This window comes from Camelus ferus, chromosome 4 (genome assembly GCF_009834535.1).
Source record: "Camelus ferus isolate YT-003-E chromosome 4, BCGSAC_Cfer_1.0, whole genome shotgun sequence".
NCBI lineage: Eukaryota > Metazoa > Chordata > Mammalia > Artiodactyla > Camelidae > Camelus > Camelus ferus.
This window is the reverse complement of record NC_045699.1, coordinates 45897539-45923928: the sequence shown is the minus strand read 5'-3', so window position 1 is coordinate 45923928 and position 26390 is coordinate 45897539. Positions and strand designations below refer to the sequence as shown.

Below are 26390 nucleotides of genomic sequence, written 5' to 3'. Positions count from 1 at the left end.
AAACAGACCCAAAATGTTAAGATTTTATTTACAAAGCTTCTTTGTTGTACAGAAAGTAAAAATGCTGTTACAATCTCGGCGTGACTGGGAGCCACAGACGGGTGACTCACCACTCACAGCTATCCAGGCTACAGCAAGAGTCTTACACAAAACCTAACAACACTTACAATTTTGTTGGGGTAAGTCCCAAAGCTTGGTGGTGGATTTCCAAGAGGGACTAAGTGGAGGAAGGCGGAATGTCACAGGAACTATTCTTTGGCTCTTTGGGTGGGTGGGTGTCCTGGGGTTTGTATCACAGCTACCATTTTTTTTTTTTTTTAAAACAGCTACCAAATCCATATGAGCAGTCCAACCAATACTGAACAGTTCTTTTTTGCAGGTTATTTGGGGTCTTAATCATCTTCTCCTTCATCATCTGTTTCTCTCTTCCTCTTTTCACCTTTCCCGCTTTCTTCCTCCTCTGTACAATAGCAAAAATTCACTTTAAAACAACTGGAAATGCATTTACTTTGCCTAAGTTATTGCTAATGGAGGTAACAACAATGAATTTTTTAATGGTTGGGAGATTTAAAAAAAATGATGTAATAAGCTTGATCAGATGGACAAGTTGTTAATTAAGAAGTATTAATTTGAAGGAGCATAAATAGTGACTACAGAACCAAGAAGGGCACAATGCACAGCAGCGTCTCAAATCATAGCCAAGTCAAGTCCGTTTTCTCAATTTTAAATCGCCGTCACATGTTTCTTAGTTTTCTTATACTTGTTGGTCCCAACAATTAGACATTAGCAGTTACTAAAATGCACAGCAAGGACTCTGGAGTTAGCTAGACTATTTTTGAGCCAGGCTCACTGACAAGTGATCTTGGCAGGCCACTTACACCGCTTTAAGCCTGTTTCCTCGTTTGTAAAATGGGTACAATGGCACTGACTCTATAGGGTTATTCTGAGGATCAAAAGTATTTAGCCTAGAACATGGCAAGACTCAAACTGTAGCCAGTTTATATTAAATAAAAAGATTTCTTAGACTCCTTAGATATTTGAGACACAGAGGCCTATGCACCATTCTGTTTTTTCAACTAGTAAAAACTCATGGCTATTTTAATGAAATTAACTAAACCTGCATTGAAGTGTGTTCCGGAATGCTCCTTGAAGGCAGAAATCAGAGCCTAACCATCACTATATCCAATGTAAATTTAGTCCTGTGCAGATGCTGAAAGTATGAACCAGTGGAAAGCACAGCAAACAACCTGGTACTCTGACTTACATAAGCGTTAGAATCTGTACTTTTGACAAGTAATAAATAGATGTTTCACTAGTTTTGGTTGTGGTGAGAAAAGGAATAACATTAATAAAATTGGAAAGGTGCTATTTATATATCTGGCAAAAATTACGATCCAATTAAGAATTTTTTTAATGAAAAAATTCCAAACAGAAATCTCATGCCTGACAGTAACCTAAATGATGGGGTCTAAAAAAACGTGTGGGGACTGAGGACAGGCTTCCCACCCTCATGTAGGTATTATTAATTCTTGTAGAGCCAGGGGGCTGAACCAGCACAGATGCACTGATGTGGCTATACAAGTGCCTGTGAAGACCATGAGGGTCAAAGGCATTTTATTTTCTTCTCAGTGGTTTCAAATTCTAAATTAATGGAATTTCCCCCTGATTTTTAACTGAGGGGGACCATAGTACAGGTTTAACCCACCTTCATCCTCATCTTCATCTTCATCCTCATCATCTTCATCTTCATCAACTTCTCCATCCTGTCCAAATTCTTCTTCCTATGGAATGGTAAATAGCATACCACTATTAGATTAAGTCTGCTCAGTTGAGGAGTACAAAGAAAAATGATGATTGTCAATACATGTAACAGTCCGCCAGGAAAAAACTAAGTTTATTTTTACCTACTTTAATATACTGAGAACTGTTAGTTTTTCTTAAATGAGCTTAATTTAAAATCTTCTTAAAAAGCTTCTTTCACAAACTTAATTTAATTCATTAGACCTATGAAATTACACAAATGCTCAGCCTTATGTTTGTACTACAAAAGAACATGCTTTTTTGATGACATCTATTTTCTTGGCCTGTTTTCACAAATCCCCTTAGGATCAAAGTTAACTCACTCCTCTCTCCTGTCCTTCTATGGCATTCAGCTCCTCAGAGATACTGTATTACTATGTGTCCCATAAACTAGACTACCTGTTCTTTCAGAGTAGGACCACATTTTGATTCAACTTTGTATCCTCAATTCTTCAACATAGCAGGCACATGTGTATCTACTGTATTAAGCTGGATATACAAGAAAGTTCAGACTTGGTAAATATACCCTTCCCAACAAGGAGATGGACATACCATTGTTATCAATGTTTCCAGTTTTCTCATCCTGCTGATTGAATACTCAACTCGCTGATGCCTCCCAAAGTTAAAGGGTCAAAACTTACTCTGCAGAGCCAAGCACTGTCTAGTAGGCATTCAATAAGTACTCTGTTTAGTATTTACTAAAAGGGGGCAAGAGCTAAATTAATCAGACAGAAATCCATCTATTTATGAGTACCTTAACTTCTTCAAAAGGCTTTTTCTTTTCCTTTAAAAAAAAATCCACTTTTATTTTAACTGCAAATAGGAAACAGGTCAGCAAGATTTGCACTGACCTCCCCACTGACTTCATCTTCATCCTCTTCCCCTTCTACATCTTCGTCTTCATCTTCATCTTCTTCATCATCAAACTCTTCCTCCTCACCATCCTCATCCTCCTCCTTGTCCTCATCTTCTCCTTCTGAAAATAGTCCAAAACGAATTCATTAAATACCCTGTGTGCCCCACAAGGCACACCTGCTAAGGTTGTGGAGCTTTGGGTTGGTCCACAGGACAGTGCTGGGCTACACCATCAGGAGAAAGCACAAACCACAGCGACCTTCTTTCTCCCACGCTGCTGCAGCTCAGTCCCTTTATCTCGAGTCTCATAAAACCTGGAGGCCAGGAATCCTGGTGGACTAGGTGTACCATAATACTTACTGATGAAATGATACAACCTCTACAATTTGCTTCAAAATAAGGAAGGGGGGAAGTGTGTATGTTTAAAGTAAGATCAGCCATGAAACAGGAATTGTTGAAACTCGGTAAGGCAAACATGAAAGTTGGTTTTACTGGTATTTCTACCACTGTCTATATTTGAAATTTTCCAGGAAGGAAGGAAAGGAAGGGAAAGAAGGAAGAACACCCCTCTCAGACAAAAAACCAAAATAACCTAAGAATACCACCCATTTTCTCTGGGTTAAGGGTACCACTACAAACCAGCCGTGCAAATCAAGAACCTGAGAAACAGCCATAATAACCCCACGATGGGGATGACGGTGGGCGTGGGGACAGGGGAGGCAGCCAGGCCAGCTGAAAGGTACTGTGTCTCTCCTCCATTTGGTGCAGGCCTCTAGTCAAGCAGTTCTCTCTCCTGGTCCTGGAGCTTGCTGTGCTCGCTCCTACCTCCTGGACTCTGCGCACTCTTCCCTGCCTTTTCTGCATGGCTAACACTGACTCGACCTTTGATTCTCAGTTAAACATCACTTCCTCAGGCTGACTTGCCAAACCGCCTAATCTCAGCTCTATGTTCCCACATGACTACGTGATGCTTCTCCATTACCACACATTTTGCTTCCATTACCACACATTTTGCTCACTTGTGATTATTTATTTAGTTACGATTATTTAACATTTTCCTTCTTAGTAGACAGTAGCTTCAAGGGGACAGGAACTATGTCTATTTTTTCTTTTGAAACTACTTTCCACAGAGCCTAGCACATATATTTGTTGCCTAATTGATCTTGCTCTCAAGAACTGCCCTCCAACCTCCAAGGGATTTCCTTTATGGGCTCCTGCATACAGGTGGCCTTTCAATCCATTTAAGGTGAACGTAAATAAAATAAAAACAAGACTGGTTTTTAAGAAAAACTGAGAACCAGTAGTGAAGGGCATTAAGTGATGTAAACATCTGAAACAAGCTGAGCTATTCTGTGTCCACTTTACCACTTAACATCCCATCACTTTTCATCCTGTCTGAAATCTGCGGTAATAAAGAACTGTAAAATGCTTCCAGAGTATTGCCCTATTAACTGCACCCAAGGTGCCTGATGATGCTCTCCACTTTTAAGCATTTCTGTCTTATGAACTTTTATCTTTAAAGAGGTATTAAAAACAATGCTTCAAGTCCAATAATACTGCAAATTCCAGCAACACCAGGAACTCTATGAGAATAAATTTTCTTCATGTTGACTTATTTGCAAACTAATTGTTCTGCATCCTCTAAGCCATTGGAGGTGAGAAGCCTTTTATCCTAAGAATGACTCAGAGTAATCACGTCACTATGCAAGGAAAACACAAGCTAATCAGGAGGGATAGTTTGAGCAGAAAATATACAAAGAGATAATAGAGATAATTGGATGGTAAAACCTTGATTAAGTGTCAAAAATAAAAATTACATTGTAATTCCATGTTATAGCCAGAGATTATTTCCTTTATTAATGAAAAATGGAATGCAACATATAGTGCTTTAAAATAATTAATTTTAAAACTCTAGTCATATTGAAAGCAGGAAATGTATATTTATATTTACATATAAAAAACATGTACTAAGTACCTCCTAAGTGCTCGGCCCTGTGAATTAAAAGGTAAGAAGATAATCATAGCATACGTGGAAGGGACAAGAATAGCAGAGAATGACAAGTGCTATGAAAGAGGTAAGCAAGGCAATGCTGTGGCACACACAGGAATCTAACCTAGCTTGCTGGCGTCACCAAATGCTTCCTGGAAGTGTTGACAAAGCTGACTGTGGATAAGTAGGTAGTAGCCAAGAAAGGGGAACAGCTAGGACAAAAGCAAGAGACCTGAGACAATGGTCCTTTTAAGTAAAAGGTAAACTACAAGTACCGCCATGGGCTGGAGCACAGTCTATGATCTCTAGGCTCTGAGTTCAAGACTAGTCAGCTAACAAAGCATTTTCCATTTTGAATCATTTGAAGACTTCAATGTCCTAAGAGCTCCAAATTTAACAGAATGCCTACATGCACGGCATGGATATAAATTTTTCTGCTCAGTAGCAAGAACATTCAATAGCTTTATCAGGGCCTTTGAAAGGCAAAAACTAGGTTCACTGGATGTTGTACCCACTCACCCTCATCCTCCTCCTCTTCATCCACACCGTCCACCTCGGCATCTGAGTCAGGGGCTTCACGATCCTCTCGGTCATAGCCATCCAGGTAGGTCAGCTGGGGCAGGAGCTTGAAGACACTCTCTCGGTAGTCGTTCAGGTTAGTAACCTCACAGTTAAACAGATCCAGGCTTTTCAGACATTCCAACTTTTTCTGAAGAAAAGGACCAAGAAACATACCTCCTAAACCAAAGGAACATAAACAACAAAACCCATCTCCCAAAGAGGTAAAATTCAAGGCTCTGTATTCAATTAGCTGCTACCTACTCAGCCTTATACACAGGAAAATATTTCAAGTCCTTTACAACCTTTACATTAGGTCACTAAAATTTTAACTAGTTCTTCCCTTCTCTACCTTCTCAGATTCTTTTTTTCTTTTGGCAGCATGAGTAGTCTTAAGAAATATGAATTTGAAGTACTTATTAAAATTGGATCTTTTCACAGTATGAGACAAATCAGAGAGTTTAATAAATCTGATTCAAAACTAAATTTTAATGTTTCAGTAATCAAATGACCAATAAGAACTTGCTGGGTTATCAAGCAGTTAAGTCTTCAATGCTCTGAGGTGGTAGTATATGACGGACTGCAATCTATTCAAATGTCAAGATTTTTGTGATTTCTCCTTGGGGACATAGATATGAAACACTTGAGAACAGAGTACAGTAAAGCACCAAGTGTGTGATGCAGATATTTTCCAGGAAGACAGGAGTCAATACAGGCTGGGAAAAAGAAGGGGGACTCAGACTTGAAACTTCATAAGTAGAGAAACATTACACTCTTTTCTTCTTTTCTAATTCTTAGGGAAGATTGACACTATTACCAGAACTTTCTGATGTAAAATTCTTCTGATTTTACCATACCTTAAAAGTTTTGTTACAGTACCTCAATTATTCAGGACCTCAGTTTCATCTTTCTCTCTTAAAAACCTGGCCCAAGAAAAGTTTTCTGAGCAGCCAAAGTGGATAGGAAAGTGTCCATGTATTTTACTCAGATCTTCATTTGTTATCACATCAGTGTCCTAGTATTTCAATCCCAGGTCTATTAAGTTTTGATTAAGGGTGAATTAAGAGATGGGGGACAGAGGTAGTATTATAGGCAAGTAAGGAGACAGCAACAGAAAGTGACAACAGACCCTCACAGGGAGAAGAGGGGGCAAACCTATAAAGAGTAAACACAAAATATGAAGTACCATGTAGCCTGGTGCCTTTTAGAACAGGCCTGGAAGGCATATGGATATACAGCTTCGTAAGTTTAACTTTTAATGGGTCTGAATCAAGAGAAAAAGCTTGGTATTCTCTAAGAGGGTGGTACTATAAAAATATTAAGAGGATCTCTATGAAGTAAGTTGCAAAAAATAAACGTTGATGTTTAAAGGCTTTGATGCTTTATTGGGAAGTCTATTTCAACATTCACGAGAACCTGGGAAGAAACACAGATGAAACAAAGCCGTGTCTTCAGGACAAGTTTTCCTGGAACATAGCCACACCTGTTTGTGTATTATGTGTGGCTTCTTCTGTGGTTCAATGGCAAAGTGCAGTAGTTTTGACAGGGACTGTACAGCCTACAAAGCCTAAAAGACCTACTATTAGGTGGTCCTCTAGAGGAAAGGGTTGCTGACCCTGCACACACAAAAGCTTCATCTTCCTTATCAAAGAAGAGGTTCCCACACTGATTTTATTCTCACTGAACAGCCCTTGGGAACACAGAGCCAGGCAGGGAACACAGAACAGGGTTACAGCAACAGGCAAATGTACTCCTCAAAACACCAACGTACAATGATCCAAGAGTTTTGTGAATCCAATAATGTGCTTATGTAAGTCGGTCCCCCGAGGTCTTAAGAATACTGTCCCCAGCCCTTCTGATCACAGGGAGAAGGGCTTTTATGTCATGTAGCTTTCAGATTAGGTTCCCTACTGGAGAGCCCCTGACCTCCAGAAGCCGAGGTATGAGTTCTTGCCAAAAAGGAAAAAAAATGCTGAAACAGCACCCCAGACAAGTGGGGAACTCTTTTTTCTGCACAACAAGATTGACTACACCAGCTAGGATAGAACAAGTAAATTTAGGCAGCTTTCCCACAGAGACTCGTCTAAATTCTTTGCTCAAGGGAATTTACTGCTCAACATTATTCCCTAGGAATCAATGTACAAAAATGTACACAACCCCTGATCTTTGAAACTCTACAGTGTTCCAAGCCCATTTTCTAATTCTGTTGACTATCCTAGTACAGGGCCTCCAAGGCTCTCCTGTTTCTGAAACTCTGAATCTGTGACAGTTGTAACTACCCTTTCAGGAAGGACGCATTATGAGTAACTTGGACAGGTCAAACAATATGCTAGAAAACGAAGTGAAAGCAAATAAACAACAAAACACCAAATTGTAGCACTCTAGAATTGTTTAAAGCAGTAAAATTATGCTTTAAGGCCCAAAATATACACACAGATTATTTAGGATCTCTATGTAATGTGTAAATACTACTTAAAAAAAAAATCACAACTCTACCATTTCAGAAATTTGGCCTAAAACTAATAGGCTAGCCATAATAAACATTAAACATTTTATTAACAATAATTTTGCTTGCCTTCTTAGAATTTAGAAGGGCTTTGGGGGATGGTTTGGATGGCCCAGGTCTCTTAAAAAAGGTGTCCAAGGAAGTTTGAATTGATGCCTTCTTTGTCTCTCGATTAATGTCCCTGTAGTAAGCAGAGGCATTCACAATCATTGCATTGACTGTAAGAACTGGGCTCAAAGTAGACGGTGTCAAAATGTATGTGGTTGATGAGGATGAGGATGGTGTTTTCCCCCACTGAAGAATACCTTCCAAAGTAGAAATGGACCCATTTCCCCCCTTCACCTTCCACAGATTTATTTATCCTGAAGTTGTAACTCCAGGAGACCCACCTAGCACCCCCAGGAATCTGAACAAGTTCAGGAGAATGGCAGGAGTTCAACCTTTCCAGATAGTCATGGGTTTGTGGAGCTGTGGGTCAGTCAAATGGCTAGCCAAGTGTGTGACTCTGGACAATGGATTCAGCCTCTCCTAAGCCTCAACTTCCTCATGTATAAAATAAGGGTCATGCTATTTCTATCCACTTTGTAGAAATGTTGATTACTAATGAGACAACATACACAAAGCATCCACTGTGGTGTATGGTACATAGCAGATCCTCCAAAAATGGTAAATATTATAATGCTTATTTCTCATTCTTCACAGTCTCAGGGGTTTGAGAATTTCATAGCCACCAAAGGGCCCTAATTATATCACTGACCAGGTCAGGAACACACCATGCAAACAACTCCCACACAATGTTTGCTTCTGCTCTACCTCTAAATGCTATGACACTAACAAAAGCTTCTGATGAAACATCAAAGAAGACTAAGGTTGCCATGAGAACTAGGTAACAGCATGAAAAGGTACTAACTGCCTGGTATTCTGTTCCAGAGAAAAGGGGTTCCAATGCTTACAATGACCCTAAATTGATAGGCCTATCATTAACACAAACAACAAAGGCTTAATGTAGCCCATCTGACTGGGAGACCATCAGCACTTAATTTAGTGCTCCTGCTGGAATTCCCAGCTTAGGTCAATCTGGGTATGGAAAAACTTTATAGATAAAAAGATAACAGGTTCAAAGGGCAATGGAAAGACTGGAGGACTTGGATTTGAATCCCTGCTCGCCATTTATCTGAGGCTGCTAAGTAATTAAATTCGTTTTCTTCATTTCTAAAAGGAGGACATTCTCTCTTCTCTGCCTTATATGAGGATACAACGGGCAAATGTTAATGTTCTTGAATAAAGCAAAATGCAGTGCTTGCTTAAATACTAGAAATGGGGATTGGTTTGGAGGAAAACAGAACTAGTTTAAAAAAAAAAAAAAGGAGGGAGCCCAAGTATCTGGGTGTACCTATAGCAGGAAAAAAAGGGGCAAAATTCATGGAAAAAAGGTGAGCACCAGGCTCCCAATACTTACGAGAAATATGAGCTAATGTGGTCTACTTAATGAAATGTAAAAACAAAGGGACTCACAAAATTGGTGATTAAATCTGTTTTGGAGCACAGCCTCAATTATCCATTAGGAGGGAAAAGACCCTATAGTTCTGGCAGGAAATCCTCTTCATTAAAAGAAAACATAATTTAACTCTATATTCTTTTGAAATAGCAACAGAGCATTCTGTACAAGTGATATGAAATCCAAATTATTTTAATAAATTGTGGCATCAGAAAAGATACAGACAGCAGAAGGATGCCTTATCCTCTTGGGTTCTGCTCTTGTGGCTCCTGAAAGACAGCTCCTATCTGCTACATAACCCCTTTCCCAGTTAAGTCAGATGGAAATACAACTTTATGTCTAACAAAAAAATCAGAAAGAAGCACAGGCTTCTCTGGGTGGTATGAAACAAGTTTGAGTTTCATTAGCCTTATTAGAATTGAATTCTACCTCTATGAATAAAATGTATTATTTAGGGGGAAAAGTCATTTAATAATCTTAAAACCATAGAAATTTCCAGGTGGCAGCCAAAGAAAACAGCCTGTGGAGCTGCCCCCTACCCTGCATGACCCCTGCCTCCAGAAGCTCTTTTCTGGTCCCTATAACCTCCACATGGACTGGACTCCCTATAGCACAGCTTCCCAACTTACAAAGCAAAGTAAGTGCATTACCTTGTTTTATTCTCAGAACTCCTAAGTGAGGTAAGTAAGGCAGGGACTATATCCTTCCAGCTTCTTTAAGTGAGGAAATTAAGGCCCAGAGAGAAGAAGCAATTTGCCCAAGGTCACACAGCAAGTCTATAACCCAACTGGCACTCTACTTTTCATAGCTTATTCCAGCATGTAAGACAGAGGAGAATTTGGGGGTTCCCATGTAAAACTTTAGACACCAGTGATCCAGCTAGAGCATAAGATCATGAATTAGAAGACCTAGAACTCACTGGAGCTGCCCTTGGACTGTTCTATGTACAGCTCAGATATGCCACTCAATGTAAACAGCCTTTTCTATAAAAGTACAGAACAGCCTGGCTAGTCTGGGGAAAAATTTCTTAAGAGAAATGTTTAAGGCTATATAGTCAACATATATTTAAAAACAGCAAAAAAGGAAATAATTCCCCCCCTTTCAAGAAAGCCACCACAATAATCAGGGAGGGAGAGCAAAGCCAGAGGAACACATATAACTAGAGAGGCCCTGAGCTTGAAAACTGGACTTTCTATAAAAACGAACATTAAAAAAAAAAAAACCCCACCACTTTCTTGATCAATTATTATTTCCAATTACTTCCCTCACCATAAAGAAATATGAAAATGAAAATGACCAACAAGTCCTGGCTTCCAAATTATCGATTACTCACCAAAGGTTCCAGGGTGCTGATATCTTTCAGTTTATTTCCACTTAAGTTTAGATGTGTGAGATTTGGAAGTTTTTCTGCTAACATATCCAGACCTCCAAAGATTCTATTGTCACTGAGCTCAAGCTGTAAGAGAAAATGCACACAGCACACAGATAACACACAGAGAAACACATATCATTAAGGTGTCATAAATAACAAATACAGTTTGCAAGTATTTATCAAGATCAAATCATCTCTATTTTTATTAGTGTACATATGTTCATTTTGTTTGATTAAACAGAAGTAAGTGGTTTATAGATCCCACAAACACTTCAGGGAAGGGGGGACTTGATAGGATGAGAAGAGTTGTTTCTAAATCAGGTGCTAATTATAACAGTTTACTGGCCCCCAACATCAGTGAATACATTTTCTAATCTAAAAAGTGGGTCAAAGCAAATTAGAATTCTTTGAGAAGCTGTAATACTCTATACCTGCCAGGAAGGGTAAACAGTCTGTGCATTCTAAGCAGCTTATTCTGTGGGCCAAGCAGAGCTCACAATGGCCACTTGAAACCTAATCTGGTTCTGTACAGTGCTGATTCGTCATGGGGTTCTACATCTGGAAGGCACCAAGGAATCTTGCCCCAAAGGCTACAGGAGTGGTACACACCACAGAACAAGCCCTTAAAGAAGTCCCATGACCTCAGAAAAGGGACTGGGGCAACAGCTTCAAGACTGATGAAACCAACTCAACAGAGGCCACTTCTTGCACAAATCTGGCACTATTTATAAGAATCTACTCTAATTCTCAGCTGCAGGTCAAGTAGCAGTGGTATGCCCATGAAGGAATGAACCTTTACCAAGGAATATCAGAATCGCAGAATGAAAAAAAATTGGAGCCTGGAAAAGTAAGATGGTTGAGAGCATCCAATTCAAACTAAACTCTTCAGTTTGCAGATAAGAAAACCTAGGCCATATAGCTGCTTTCAATTCTATTCTAAGTGCCAACAACAATGGTAACTATCTAACTCTTATATGGTACTTAAGTGTTAAGTACACAGGTACTTAAATAATTGTTCAAAGTACTAGAAATACATGAACTCATCCAATCTCACAAAAACCCTATGAGGTAGGCAGAATTATTACCCCCGTTTACAGATGAGGAAAATGAACAATAAAGAGACTGTGTAATTTGCCCAGTGGTGGATCTATGATATGAAGCCAGGCAGGCTAGTTTCAGAAGAATCCACATGCTCCTCACTATGCTATGTAAATGCTATGTCCATGCATACCATGAAAACCCCTGTCATTTAGTCTGGCATGCAATGAAATGAAATCTACATGACACCAAACAGAGGACCTTTAAAAAATGTAAATAGTCACTGAAAGAGTGCGTTTAAAAAAACAAGTTTGCTGCGTAGGTATTACCAAGCATTTCTGAAGAGAAAAATGTGACATTTCAAAACATTTTTTCCTTCAAATTGGGATAGTCTGTTAAAATATCTAGTCATGGTCCAGATTTAAAAGTACATCTCTATAATCAACGAAGACTCAAGTGTCAGCTTTACTGAGGTTATAGTAAATGAAACTAAAGAGACCATTTCTCTTGGTCAGACTATCAACATGTGTAATATTCACATCCTTCCAACATGAACATCTCAGGTGAGAAGAAAATAAAGCCTGTATCGGCTGTGAGAACATCCAACCTGCCTTTGGGTTTGGTTTATAGACATCTCCATTCCTCCCCCACCAACTCCACAAAGTTAAGTGATTAACAAGACTTCAGAAGGATTTGATAAAGCCTCTATATGGATGTTCCCCTATACAATGACTTTCTGAATAAGTGTGATAGTACATAGATCATAGTAATTCAGGAAAATGTACCAGGATGTTAAGAAAGCAGCACAGAATACAAAACACATAGTAGGGACCTGCTAGCATAAAGTTTATGTAGATAGAGGCTAAAAAGCCATCAGTTTTTAATGGGCTTATTAGAGCTTCCAATGTCACCAATAACCCATGCAAATGTAAAAGGATTACATTTGAACCTCTAAAGTAGATGCAAGAAAGAAAAAATTAACAAATTTAAATACAACAGAATTCTTTCTGATAGGACGGCCACCCTGCAACTCATGACGGCTGCCTGAGCATTTATTACCTAAATAAGGCAAATAAGCAAAAAGCACTTCTGGTTTTTAATTCCCATACTTAACCAAAGAAACAGCCCCTTTCGGATTTAAGCAAGCCAACCACAGAAACAGCCTACCTGTTCTTTGCCTAAATTTGAGTTCAGATTTCTATCTGTATCTTTGTTTAGATAAAGGTTCAATGTAAATTCTCTAATAAAGAGATTCCCTAAACTGGAGAATTCTGCAAGACTACTATGACCACATACATTTTCAAATGTGATGGAACAAGTCCTAGGTTGGCAAATAGGAGATATGGGTTCTAGTTTTGGCTCCAGTACTAAGCACTTTTGTGGGTGGCTTTAGGCAAATTATTATACCTTTCTGGGTCTACTGCTGTGCCTGTAAAATAAAGGGCTAGGCTAGAAGATCTACATTTCTTCCAGTTCAGACATTCTGGGACTCTTGACAGGTAAATGTGCAAGGACATGAAAAAGCATTTTTCTTGGTTTTTTTTGTTTTTTTTTTTTCGGGAAGGGGGCGTGGTTGGAGGAGATAGTGATTGGTTTATAACTGACCAGTAAAGCACTAACAGGCTTTATTAGGATAGGAAATAAAATTAGGATAGGAAAATAGAGCAGTTCTGTTAAAATGAATTCTTGCAGTCAATCGCAACACATTTTAAACTTCCTAGTCACTAAGAATTATATTATGGGTTTGAAATATTAGACTACAAATCTGAAGACTTTACTTAAACTCACCCTTAATCAACAAACATAAAACATGAAAAGTAGGAGGCCCCTGTGGTTCCTAAACCAGAGCATACTAAGAACAAAACGTAGTTAATATTATAACAAATTCATAAAAGAAATGTTATTCACAGTTATTCTTCATAATTATTTATTGAGCATCCAACATGTATGATTTCCACACATCACGGCAATTCTGCATGCAAGGTCAGGTGGTATCACCAGTTTATAGGTGAGGAAATTGAGCCTTAAAGAGATTAAGTAACCTGCAGAAGATCACCCATCAGGAAATTGATAGAGCTGGAATTCAATCCCAGATCTGCCCAGTTCCAAAGGCCATGTGCTCTCTGCTACACTAAATGCTTCCTTAGATAGAGTAATATTTTTCCCCTCCCAAGATGGTTTTCTCTTTTGCTGTTAAAGAAAAACCACTTACCTTTTTCAATTTAGGTAGTTTGGGGAGATTTGAAACTGAAATCAAGTTTACATTTATTAAACTGAGGAACTCTAAGTTCACAAATTCAGCCGTTAAGCCCTCAATTTTCCCATCATTTGATTTGCAGTTGTCCAGGACAAGTTCTCGAACCTGTGGGTAACAAAGAGGGAGACAAGCTTTCAAAAACATACAAGAAACAAGGAACAAAGTAAAAATTCCAACCATAAATACCCAACAAATCACCCACATATATAGGGGCAGACTCTGTTTAGACCTAGATCATTAGTTATAAATAAATGAAAAATGATTAAGCCTTTGATAACAATATTCTTGTAGATATCAAGGGTGGAATGTCACACCATGTTATAAAGATTTAAACTCTTTACTTTCCAGAGACAGAAACTACAGTTCTTAAGACGTATGTGAAGAAACAATATCCCCCTTATTCCTTTTCCCAAGTCTGTTCCTGAAAGGGTGGCTCTAACCACAAATACAGAGTGAAGATAGCCTCCTCCCTGCCACCCCCAGCAACCCCTTTAGGCTGAGTCTACCTGAAAGCCCAGGAGATTGACACAAGGAAAAGAGGAAAGCTTTATTTTTCCCATCGAGATCACCGAAGAGATTTTGGCTACAGGTTGCTGGACTACATTTCCACTTCTGGTTTTATTAATTTTTACTGAGATCATCTTGACACTAGGAAATGTTCAAGATGCAAGAGGCCTTAATTCAAAGTAAGAATCATTTTTAAAATTTTTATTTTAATATATTTTTATTTATTTATTTTTATTGGTGGGGGGAGGTAATAATTAGGTTTTACTTATTTATTTTTTAGAGGAGGCACTGGGGATTGAATCCAGGACCTTTTGTATGCTAAGCACCTGCTCTACCACTTGAGCTATACCCTCCTCCAGAATCACTTTGTGATACATGTGAGAAAAACATTTCTAGGATAACCGTTAGACATTAGGTGCCTTTTTCAGGCCATAAAAATCTTCTTCTTTGGAAGTCCTGAAATTCAAAATTCAAATCCACCCAAGGGTATCACATCTGCAGATTATGAAAATACTGATTACTTAATAAACAGTTTACTGTGTGAATATGTACCATGATTCCCACTGCCATTCTTGTTCTGTGGCTGACTCTGAAACTTGCAATTTTTAAACATGTCTTGATAAATTTACACTAATGCAAATTAGTTTTAACTGCCAAAGGCATTCTTGCAGTAACTCTAACATGTTTAACAGCATTAATCAAGCATGTTTATGGGAAGGAGATGCTGATAGTTCTAAAATGGAAGATGGGAACTAGTAACATCTTCATCCTCCCATTCAAAAGCCAAGGATACTATTCTAGTAACTGCTACCATTTATGGAGAATTTACTCATTCTTTGTACTACCACACATCCTACCCCCAGCTACAGAAAAGGAAACAGATTTAGAGTCAGTGATACCTGCAACACCGCAACTTCTCACTTGCTTCTTCACTACTTCTTGCTATCCTGTCTACTTCCTCTTCAGAAACCCTGCTTTCAGGATGCATACAGGCCCATTATATCGTTTGCTTCTTTCTTCCTTTCCTTCCACCTTTATCTAGATGCCTCTGCTACCTTCCCTCTCCTGATGAAAATCAGCATATCTGAAAACTTAAGGGCAACTGAGAAGGGCTGGCTCTTTGAAATAAGGATTGTTTCCTCACAATCTCTTGCTAGGTGAAAAAAATATAAACATTAAGAGCCTGTTATTGAGTTATGAGTTCTTTATTTAAAATGGGAACCAAGCCTTAAGATTTTTTTGTGACCTTTCTTGATATATGGAAATTCTAGGTATTTGCATTTATTTATTTTATCTTTTTCTTAAGGTATTGTTTTTGCCCTAAATGAGGGGGAAAAAACCCTACAAAATACTGACAAAAAAGTAGACAAGCCATAAAAATATAAACTGTCAGTAAACAAAAAATCATTTGACTATAACAAGTAATACATAATGCATATTAAAAATGAGATGTCATTCTATTCTTGTTGAAGGTGGGGCAGCCCTTCCACGGAGAAGAGATGGCTAGGATGGGTTTAGGTGCAGGAAGTTTACAAGTGGGAGAGAGAGTTCAGGGAATGTATACCCGGTAACTATTAACAGGCCTAGAAAGCCCACCATCAGCAGCCTTCTAGCCAATCTAAAGTTCTAAACAGGACCTTGGTGAAAAGGTGTCTGCTCTCAGGCACTGTGTCAGCAGCAGCATTTGAGGTAACTAAGCCTCTCCTCTCCCCTCCATCCTTCCTGAGTGTGAAGGGATCCAGACTGCCTTGCAAGGGAGAGTGCACCAGGTGGGGGCTGGGGGGCATAGAACTCCAGGGCCTCCCAATCTAGATCCATAATGGGTGGTTCTAATCAAGGAAAAACAGCTCTAGTTTTATCTCCTTATGTCCCCAATTCTCCCAGGGCTACTACCTAGTAAGAAAGGCTGGGCAGGCACTTGTACATTTGCATGTACAACTTAGGGAGCTATTTGGTCCAAGGTAGAATTACTTGGTGTTCTGCTTGAAGATAAATGGTTTAACCTTGGGGGCCAAATTCACTCTTCATCCCTCATTTCCCAATGAAACTAGCTTTTTCTCAAACATGAATTTAAGGTAAACACTTAAAAACCAAGAACAAAAATCCAAATGACTTTCTGTTCAACTTGTTTTTGTTTTCTATAGCTATAAGCAAAGCTGATACTCCAGTTTCTCACTGAAAATTTTGAAATACAATGTAGCCAAACTATGGGGATTGGAGCTAGGAGCTACAGAAGAGATCAAGCAATTTTTCTTTCATCCTCTCCAACTTGCTCTCATTCCTACTCTTCCAAAAAAAAAAAAAAGGATCAACTTCCCCTAAGTGGTTGAGTGACCTTCCTAAATTATCGGTTATAAGAAGGGAAAAAGAGATGGAGGATTAAAGATCACTATCAGTTCTTTTAGTTAGAAAATACATGATTATTGTAGTGAGTGAAATTAAAAAATGTGGAAAGTAACTCCTGCCACCTTTGACATTTTCCATCCTTCTGAGTTAACCAATCTTCAACTCTCCACCCTACTATTATTTTAAGTAATTTTTTTTTGGCAGGGAGGGTATAGCTCAGTCATAGAGTGCATGCTTAGCATGTATGAGGTCTGGGTTCAACCCCCAGTACCTCCACTAATAAACAGATGAGGACACTGAGGCACAGAAAGATAATCTTAAAAATAAAAATAAATTTAAAAAAGAATGCTTTCAAAATAACAGGACAGATTTATATTAGTAGTTCTCAAGTGTGCTTGGGTGGCAAAACGTTGGCATGAAGGAAGGAAATAACCCTATCCTACCTGGTGGGTAGGTAAAGGAGATCATTCTAAAAAGCAATTTGGCAGAGATTAACATTACAAAATGTTCATTTCAGTACTATTTTAAACAGCAAAAAACCTAAACATGCCATGGGCTATACCGACATTAACAATCAGGCTGTAAAAATAATAAATGGTAACATAGAAAAATAAAGATATTTACTGTACTTTAGCAACAAGATAGTATATGCATTAATAGCATGATCTGAGTTTGGAAAAAATTAAACATTCTTGTGGACTATACTAAATATCAGAATATTTAGATGGTAGGATAGGGGGGTGTGTGTGAGATTTCTGGGGTTTTTCATTCTTTATATCTACTATTTTTTGGCGTATTTGTATCTAGTTTCTCTTCAATGAAGATATATTCCTTACACAAGGGAAAAACCCAATTAGCTGCTATGCAACCAATCAGAATATCCCATTGAGCTCAAAATCACATCACAGTAGACAATAAATGACAAAAGCTTGAGAAAAAAAACTTTAAAAGACATACGTGAGAAAAACCTCCCCCCCCTTCAGTAAACCGGGACTAAGAAAAAACTGCTCTTATTTGTGAGATATGGAATGTCTCAGTCTAGCATATACAGCCCACCAGTGTTCCCCAGGGGCATAGATTGTGAGCCACAGGAACTGCCTGGCTTTCCAACTTTGAACACAAGACTGGAACAGAGATTCATAGTTAATGAGGTGCTCACAATGGTGCATGTTTGGTATAGTAGAAATATGAGGGCCTTACGTAAACAACAGAAATTTTTTCCAATTCTGGAATACATCTAAATCTGGTCTGTATCTGGCTACTGCATGTGTCTCTTCACATCTACCACCATTTCTATGGTGTACAGGGTACATTCTAGCACTGTATAACTTGCTCTTGGTGAAATAACTGACACCAATATTTTGTATAAAGCATTCCCTATCCCTGCCTACAAGATATTTTTAAATGGTGATCACCATTCTTTATGAAAATTATTTTTTTAAATGTCATCTTAGGCCATTTTTTCCACTATGAGAACACCTCTGTTATAAAGAAGTGTTTTAGACTTTAAAAAGTTGAATTACATTATTTATGAGTTACCCTACCTTAGGGAAATGAGCATACCTGCATTTACGTAACAAGTGAGGATGTAACCGGTGAAATGAACCTATTATCTTCTTCCCATGTACTTTGCCCAAAGAACACAAGGTAAGGTGTTACCAGGATCTTCTTCAAACCCCAAAATAAAAACAAACAAACAAAAAAACCCCACACATACAATAAAAGCCCCTGTGATAAAAGCACTTACAATCAAACCTCCACTTACCTCCTCAAATACTGTTAGGTCTTACTTCATGACATCAGGGTCAACCATGGGATACACTGTTGTGAATTTAAGAGCCTCCTATCCTTATTATACCAATACATTCAATGGAAAGAGGGTTCTTCCTTTCCCCAAGTGACAAGGGTCTGCAGGATCCCAGAGGTCAAGCCTACTCTCTAACAGCTGGCCCAACAACAAACATATGGTGCCATGTGACTAGCTGATTTAGGTCTTAAAAGAATCATTTTACAACTAACTTCTCACTTACCTTAAGGATGATGCTTTTGTGCAAAACATTTTTAAACTCTTCTTTTAAAACTTCCTTTAAATCTACAAATTTCTTTTTTCCTGAAAAGCCTTCAGTTTAAGGTCAGCTTTCCTCTCCCAAGAACCTAACTCCTACTGGTCTCAGTCCCCTTGTCAGAGTCCATAGAGCAGACTTTCTTCACTCCCACAGTCTTGCCTGGCTCCCATGACACTCTCCCAAGGCCCCTAAATTGCACTAGGGCAACAGGCAACACTCGGTTCTGAGGCTTCAGGAGGGAAGGGGCTGCTCACTGCCATGTTCACAGTGCTTTTCCAAACCCTGGCATACTGTTGGTACTCAAATATGTGACAAAACTAGTGAATTACTGTAGGTTAGTGCTGTCCAATACAGTAGCCACTAGTCATGTGTGGCTTTTGGGTATTTGAAATGTGAATAATGTAACTGATAAGCTGACCTTTTAATTTAAGTTTAATAGCCACATGAGTGTAGCCTGTCTTTGGGGAAAATGTTTAAGTCTTGTTGATTTCTTGAAAAATTAGCACTTGTATATATGTGTGTTTTAAAAAGTAGTATATTAGTTATTTCATAATGAATAAATTCCATATACAACACCAGCTCAGTTGTATTTCTCACAGAGAACAAAATGCTCTTAGCCGCGTATTTTCATAGTACTTTATGCACATTCAAAAAACTCAAATTCCAGATTTTAAGGCACTTTGAATATCTACGTGCGCACTTTTGGAAAATTTGGCTAAATTTAATTACTCCACAGTCTACTGATTTGCAACTACTCAGTAATAATTCAAACGTCTTATATTAACAACTCAAAATGAGACAACTAAGTTTTAGTGTGAAGGAGCCTAACGGTTCAATATACTAGCACGTGGCCAACACAAAATGTCTGACCGATGGACGGAAGGGATGGCTGCGGTCAAACCTCAACCTTAAAACCCCGGGGACTGAGTGGAGACGCCCACCCCGAGGTCCTCCAGGGACTCGCGGTGAAGCCACGAGGTGCGGCCTGCCCAAGGCCACATTTGTGGGAACCTCAGGGATTGAAAACCTCGCGTGCACACCAGGTAAACCATGGTTGACGAATTCCCACAAGCTGGCAACTTGTTACCCCACAGCTACCTGACTGCACGTTAACACTCCCATCGCTGGCCTGGGACGGGGTGGGAGGACTCCCCTGGGCTGCCCACCAGCCAGAGGACGCCACTCACCCGAGGAGGCGGTCTGGCTGAGGCGCAGCCTCCCCGCGCGGGGGCCGGGAAACATGGCCCCGTGCCCGGCCGCGGGAAGCCGCTCTAGTTCGCGGCGAGGGCCGGAGTGGAGAAGAAAGAGGCATTCTTAAAGGCCCGCCCGCTGCTCACGCAGCCGCGGCGGGAGAGAGCCGGCCCGGATCGGCGGCCCTGGAGCACGTGCGGGGGTAGAGGCCCCAGCCCGCGAGCCCAGGCCCCCGGCGCCCGAATCCAGCGGAGGCGGCCGCCTGGCGTTGCCCTTTTAAGAAGGAGGGGGGAGGGGGACGGCAGCGTGCCCGAGACGAGTCGGCGGCAGCCGGATCGCGCGGCTCCCGCCAGTGCGAGCCCAGCCCCGGCGAGGCGGGCGCCAAACAAGCCGCAGACTCGGCCAGGGGAACGGCGGCCCACTGCTACCGCCGGGGCGGGCGAGCAGGGCCCAGCGGGCCGAGCTCGCAGGCCGGCTCACGCGGCGGAGGGAGACGGGTGCCCGCCAACATGGCGCTGTGTCCGTCTGTGGCGCGCCCGGGCTGACGCGAGGAGCCGCCACCCGCCCACACCGAGGGGCCAGCCTCCCGGGCAGAGGCCCCCGGGCTCCGCCGCCGCGGCGGGGGGGGGTGGTAGGGAGAAACCGCCTACGCCACAACGGCTAGCCCGGGCCGAGGGGGCCAGCCCTGGGAGGTCGCAAGTAGGGAAGGCCCGAGGGGCCAAAGAGGAGCGATAAAAATGGGGGAGAAAGTTTTATTTTTAGGCTTGAAAAATGGCGGGAACCGGGTCCTTTTTTCAAACTTGGCCTCGGGAGGGGCGGCGGTTGCGCCACCTCCGCTGCCCGGGTTCGCCCCTCCCCCGCTCCTCGCGCGCCAGGCCGCGCCCGCCCAAGCCCCCCGGTGCCCAAGGGGTCTTCTTGTCCCCTTCGGAGGGAAGATGCTCCCTGCTCGACCCTCGGCCCCTGCTCTGACCGGGCCGGCGCCAACCGCGAGGTCAGGCCGGAGGAGCCACCCGCGCCACCCGAGCCCCTTTCCCTGACCCGCCCGGGGCCCGCGGAGCCCGGTCTGGCGCAAAGCGGGCCCAGCCTGAGCTGGCCGCGCGGCTCCTCGGCAGGCCCGGCCTCCGCCCGGCCGCGCATCCCGGGAGGCTGCAAACATGGCTCCCAGCGTTACACAACCCCCTCCTCCCTCCCTTGCCGCCGGCCACACGAACACGCGCTCCGCGGGGAAAGGACCCCGGCAGGCGAGGAGCTCAAAGTTTGCTTTCCCCCACCCCACCGCCTTCCCCGGACGGCTGCGGGGACCCGCGGGCGCCAAAGAGTTAATCCCCGCGCGCTCGCTCCCCCCTCCGCGCCCGCCCGCCTGCCTTCACCGTCCGAGCCCGCGAGCTGCGCTCTTCCTCGCTCCGGGGCCGGCGAACCCGCGGCCCGAGCCCCGCAGGTGGCCACCATTACATGCAAGTCATCGGGGGGAGAGGGCGCTCGAAGTGGGGGGGTCTGCTTACAGCTGCCGGGGTCCGGTTCCTCAGCTCCAGGTGGATCCTTCTCTTCATGTCCATGTTTGCCTCTTCCCCCCTCTTCAAACTTAACTTTCCGCGGCGGGGGCGGAGGGGGGAGAGGCGTCCCAGCCTGCGCAGCGAGGGCCGTCGGAAGGGGTCTGCTCGCAGCAGGGGCCGGCGGCGCGGTCCCGGGAGGCGGGCGGCGTGCGGGGAGGCGAGCGGAGCCCCCGGAGCCAAGTTACTCACGGGAGCGGAGAGAAACCATGGAGGGAAAAGGGGGCTGGAGCGCAGCGCTGTCCTCACTACCGCCGCCCCCGGCCGCGGCCCCGCACTGCGCTTAAACCGGCGACGCGGCGCGGGCGGCTGCTCGGCTCGACTCGGCCCCGCGCGGCGCCGCTCGGCTCGGCGGCCGCGGTGCACCAAGGACGGGGCGGGGAGACGCGCGGCGGGAGGGGCGGAGGCTGGGGGCAAAAGGCGCACTCCCGGGGACAGGAGCGACTTCCTCCCGCCCTCCGATCGCACGTGGGGTGGCTGATGTAAGACCCGCCTTGGGGGCTTCCCCTCCTGCTGCCGAGCTGAGACCCCCAGGTCCCTCCTCGACGCGCACGTAGGCGGTTCTCCAGCCCGCGCTTGGACATTTGCCGGGAGGGCCGGGGACGGGGGGAGACTTTACAGTCCGACTTTGGGGGTCCCTAAGGCCAGGTCCGTCCTCAGAGTCTTGGCCAGCCCAGTCCGATTCCCGCGAAGACGGGAGACGTGAAGAGAGCGGAACTGGGGCCTTCGGGTTCACCTCCCGCTCCCCTGCATAGTGTGGGGCCAACAGCCCGAGCTCCGCCGTCTCCTTGGCCAGGTGGGGTTGGAAGTGCTGTGAGGACCCACGTCGGGGGCGGAATCGCTGCCGGCCCGCGTTGTACCGCGTGGCAACGGGCGGAGTCGGCCTTCACGGCCGGCGGGGACCGGCCACTGGCCCAAGCCACAGAGGAGCCGAGCGTCCCAGAGTTCGGGAGAATCTTCCTGGGTTTTCTAACATTTAAATATAGGCTAGCGAAGGCAGCAATTAACATTTCTAATGGGGCCTCGGAGTTTGCAGAGTTTCCCCGAAGACTTTTATCTCGTTTATTTTTAAGGGCACCCCTGTGAGGTGTGTGAATTCTTGATGGTCTCCATTTCGGTAAAGCTTGGCAGGTAGCCTTTGTAATGTGCTGGCTCAGAGAGCTCCCTGAGAGCTAGGGTTAGAGCACTAAGTCGGCTTTGCAGACCTCGGGTAGGTAACGTAACGTTGCATTCAGCTTAAAATAAGTAAATACGTCGTATGTCAAATCAGATACTATCTTAATTCTAGTATTCTACAAGAGGCTCCAAGGTTGAGAAAAATGTATGAATAGAGAAAGACTTAGAATTCTATGCATTAACCTAAGGTTTTCTTAAAGTTATGAGACTCCCCTCTCCCAGTTCACCTAAATTCATTTAGTGGCAAACAAAACTACTTACATCTATTTAAAAATTTTTTATTTAAGTGTGGTTGATTTACAATATTAGTTTCAGGTGTACAGCAAAGCGATACAGTTATACATACACATACATACATACATTTTCTTTTCAGATTCTTTTACATTGTATGTCATTACAAGAAATTGAAAATAGTTCCCTGAGCTGTAAGTAGGTCCTTGTTTGTTTTATACATAGTCATGTGTGTCTGTTAATCCCCAACCCCTAATTTATCCCTCCTCATGCAAAACTAGTTGTATTAATTTTTAAATATCAAATGAATTAATACGTCAAAGCCTAAAAAGTTTTAGAAGGATTATGGATAAAGGGAAAAACAGTCTAGTGTGTTGTTTCCTGAGTCTTGTATTTAAAATGTAAGTCTTAGCAGACATCTCTGTGATGACGAGGGAGGTGCTGTTCAGACTGTCATGAGGTCTATAACTGTAAGGTGATGAGAACCACAGGGCCATGGGATGAAGGCTTCTACGAAAAACTAGCAAATTAGTTCCATGAGCTAACAAGCAATGATTGAGCATCCACTTGTAGGGCTTAATAAGTTCTTTCTCATTTTATCCTCAGGCAACCCTGTGAAGTAGATTATATTTTAGTCATTTTATAGGTGAGGAACTGAAGCTGCATGGCCAACAAGAGGACGAGCTAGGGTTTAAACCCAAATTGTTCTGACTCCAAGGCCTGCCATCTTTTCTGCTACACCATCAGTCCGTTTCTGGAACGAAGTCCCTAGCATGGGGGTCTGCTTTGGAACAATGGGTTGGGAACAACTACAGAGGATCTTTAATACCAAACAGAGCCTGCTGGCACCACCTTGTAGGTAAAGAGGAGATGCTGAAGGAGACTGGGAGTGGTAACCAGGCGGCTCTTGGGGGAGGTGGTATCAATCCTTAGGGGAAAACGGGGACAAATCTTGGGATCCTGTCCTCTCTTTATGACCATCTCAAGTGTATCAGGACTCACAAGATAAATGTGTGTTTTACAAGATTAAGCTACAAAGTAATTAATAAACATAGCCACAATGTGCAGCAAATAAAAAGAAAGCAAAAGAGCCAAAGGAGAGACTACAGACCCGGTACTGTCCCTTCTGACACAGCCGGTGCTGGCATGCACCTCTGTGAACAAAGAGCGTGTGTTCCAGTGACATGCTTCTTTGTCAGGGGCTTCACTGCCAGAGGCATAAATAACACAGGCAGAACAGGGTGTGTCTCACTGCCCTGCCAACATCTTCCACTGGACTGTCAGTCCATGGGCTTGAAGGGGCTGTTGTCACACTGCTCTGGTTTTGAATACTGCTGTACTTAACGTCATTCTGTGTATGCATCTGGGTTTGAGAAAGAAGTCGAATGTTTAACTATCTAATCCGCAGTTATCATGACTATGGATTTGAAGAAAGTCTGGAAGGGAATAAAAGTGAAAACATCTTAGTTTGTGAGGGAGTCTCAACTATAGGTGAATCTCTTTTTACTTCCACTAGTGTTAATATTTACCTAATAAACAATACAAATATCAAATAATGCCTGGTTTTGGCATCTCTTTGTGTCTTAAAACTGCCTGTTAATCAGAATGTTTGTGTATTCCAGTGAGCTCCAAAATATCTGAGAACATTCTGAGCCAGTTTGTAGCTCCTCGGACCTGCTCTCCACCCCACTGCCTCAGCAGCATCATCAGATGACCAGAGCCTTCCACAGACTTTGGGTCTGTGAGCAGACTTGAACAAATCTGAAAATGAGAGGGAACAGCCCTATTTGGGCATTGGTTTAACTGCCTTTGAAACCAGTTCAGCAGAGTGAATACCTTTTCTCTTTAAGAAAGACAGTATATGAAGCTGATGCATAATATAGGGTGAGGAAATCATTACTCTTTAAATACTAAATTCTTCCATTCTTTCCCTCCTCTCCTGTACACATGTGCATACCCTGGCAAATCTGCCCTCTGAGTTTCCCAGCCTGGTGTGTGTGCCTATTAGGGCAGTTAGGCAACACGTGGGAGTTGCTGAAATATCTAAATTCTTAGCTAGACCGTGAGCTCATACAAATATTTCTGGATGGTATGAATGGAGAGCAGGAGCCTGGGGCCATCTTCAGAACATAGGTGCCTGGCAAATGTGTGTTATGTTGAAATAATGTCACGTGTACTCAAAAATACTATCTAGGCAGCTGAGGTCATTGAGACAAAGGGAGAGAAGAAGGCAAATAGGTGAAAATGGGTTAAGGAATGAGATCCCGCTAGTATCCAGATGGTAGAAACAGAGGAGGGGAGAGTGTCAGGTGTGCAGGCAGCTTCAGGTCCAATAAGGGGCCCCTGCCAAGAGAGCCAGGTTCCTCTCTGCTCTCTGAAACAGCTGCAGGTGCTGAGCCTTCCGCTGCAGCAAGGAAGAGCTCTGACTACCAAGAGTCGGGTTTACTATTTATTAAACACTGTCCTTATGCCAAGTGCCCTGCTTGGGGCTCTCAGAGATGTGTACATTGCATCTCAGTTAATCCTGGCAACAGCTCTCTGGGACAAGACTATAATCCCCTTTTATTGTTTAGGAAACAGGCTTAGCGAAACCAAGTAGAACTCACATAGCTAGTAAGAACCTGGATTTCTCTGTCATTAAGGTCCCACTGTAATTCATTCTTATAACTTTGATCCGCTAGTCTTCACAACTGCTTCAGAAAAAACTTTTCTCTGCTTGAAGATTTGCATGCTCAAGGATGGGGGTAGAGAGGAAGTTAAAAAAAAACAAAGTGAAATTTAAAAATTAAATTCCTACTGTTGAGACGTATCCACCATTAAGGTGTATATCCTTGCAGCTTTTTTCTGTATTATTATTTAAAAATATTCAAATCAGATTGAAAATTTTTGAAACTTGTTTTCCACCTACCACCATGATAAATAATGAATTAATACTCATGATAAATGTGAGTGTTAACTTTGCTCTGTGTTTTTCCCTTTTTAGAGAAGGACTTTAGTAAGGTGGGAGACCACTCTTACCACTTACAGGCTGTGTGCTTTGGGACAAACCACTCTGGGAGTCTCAGGCTGCTTGTCTCAGGACTGTTGTGAGGATTAGACGTGATCATGTGGGGGAAGCTCCTACCTGGCACTGTGCCTGGGACTCTCCTGTGCGCCCTGGCCACAGTCACTGCAGGCCCATGTCCCTCCCTTCTAAGCAGAGGCCCAGAGCTTGCTGGCCTCCTCAGGGGCTGTTGAAGTTCTACTGTGACCATCAGTCCTCCACCTCTTTTCCATGTCCTTCATCTCCTGTAGCTCTTGAGGAACTGGGAATTTTCTCCTGGAAAATATCTGTGTGGCCCCACAGTGTTGAGCATCCTTCTCCTCCACAATTAGCCGGCATCCCCACCATTTGGACTCTCTCCTACCTCACAGGGATTTCCTCATCCACACAGAGCTAAGATTGATCC

General features: G+C 42.7%; 2 protein-coding genes across 3 annotated transcripts in view; one reads left to right on the top strand and one right to left on the bottom strand.

Annotated features, from left to right (window-relative positions):
* On the bottom strand, positions 1–21897 carry ANP32B (acidic nuclear phosphoprotein 32 family member B). Its single transcript, XM_032478049.1, has 7 exons — positions 21487–21897; positions 13830–13979; positions 10541–10663; positions 5165–5354; positions 2652–2776; positions 1706–1781; positions 1–460 (listed from the first exon to the last, which is right to left on the bottom strand). Exons 1-7 carry the CDS (start codon positions 21538–21540, stop codon positions 393–395), a joined length of 786 nt encoding a protein of 261 aa, XP_032333940.1. The 5' UTR covers positions 21541–21897; the 3' UTR covers positions 1–392.
* HEMGN (hemogen) overlaps positions 19674–26390 on the top strand; it is a 46230-nt gene continuing 39513 nt past the window's right edge. Inside the window, exon 1 of one of the 2 annotated variants that reach the window (XM_032478047.1) lies at positions 19674–19836. The gene's annotated coding sequence lies outside the window, so the exon portion shown is untranslated. Of the gene's footprint in view, positions 19837–21328; positions 21423–26390 lie in introns of those variants that run through there. The other variant, XM_032478048.1, reaches the window with a different exon arrangement.

What these genes read in the sequence shown, in the direction of transcription:
- ANP32B (XM_032478049.1), bottom strand. Translation starts at nt 21,540, where the DNA reads ATGGACATGAAGAGAAGGATCCACCTGGAGCTGAGGAACCGGACCCCG. An exon ending in TCAGCACCCTGGAACCTTTG is followed by an intron (nt 5,355 to 10,540) that starts GTGAGTAATCGA and finishes CCTTTTCTTCAG; the next exon opens with AAAAAGTTGGAATGTCTGAA. An exon ending in AAGATGAAGTCAGTGGGGAG is followed by an intron (nt 1,782 to 2,651) that starts GTCAGTGCAAAT and finishes ACCATTCCATAG; the next exon opens with GAAGAAGAATTTGGACAGGA.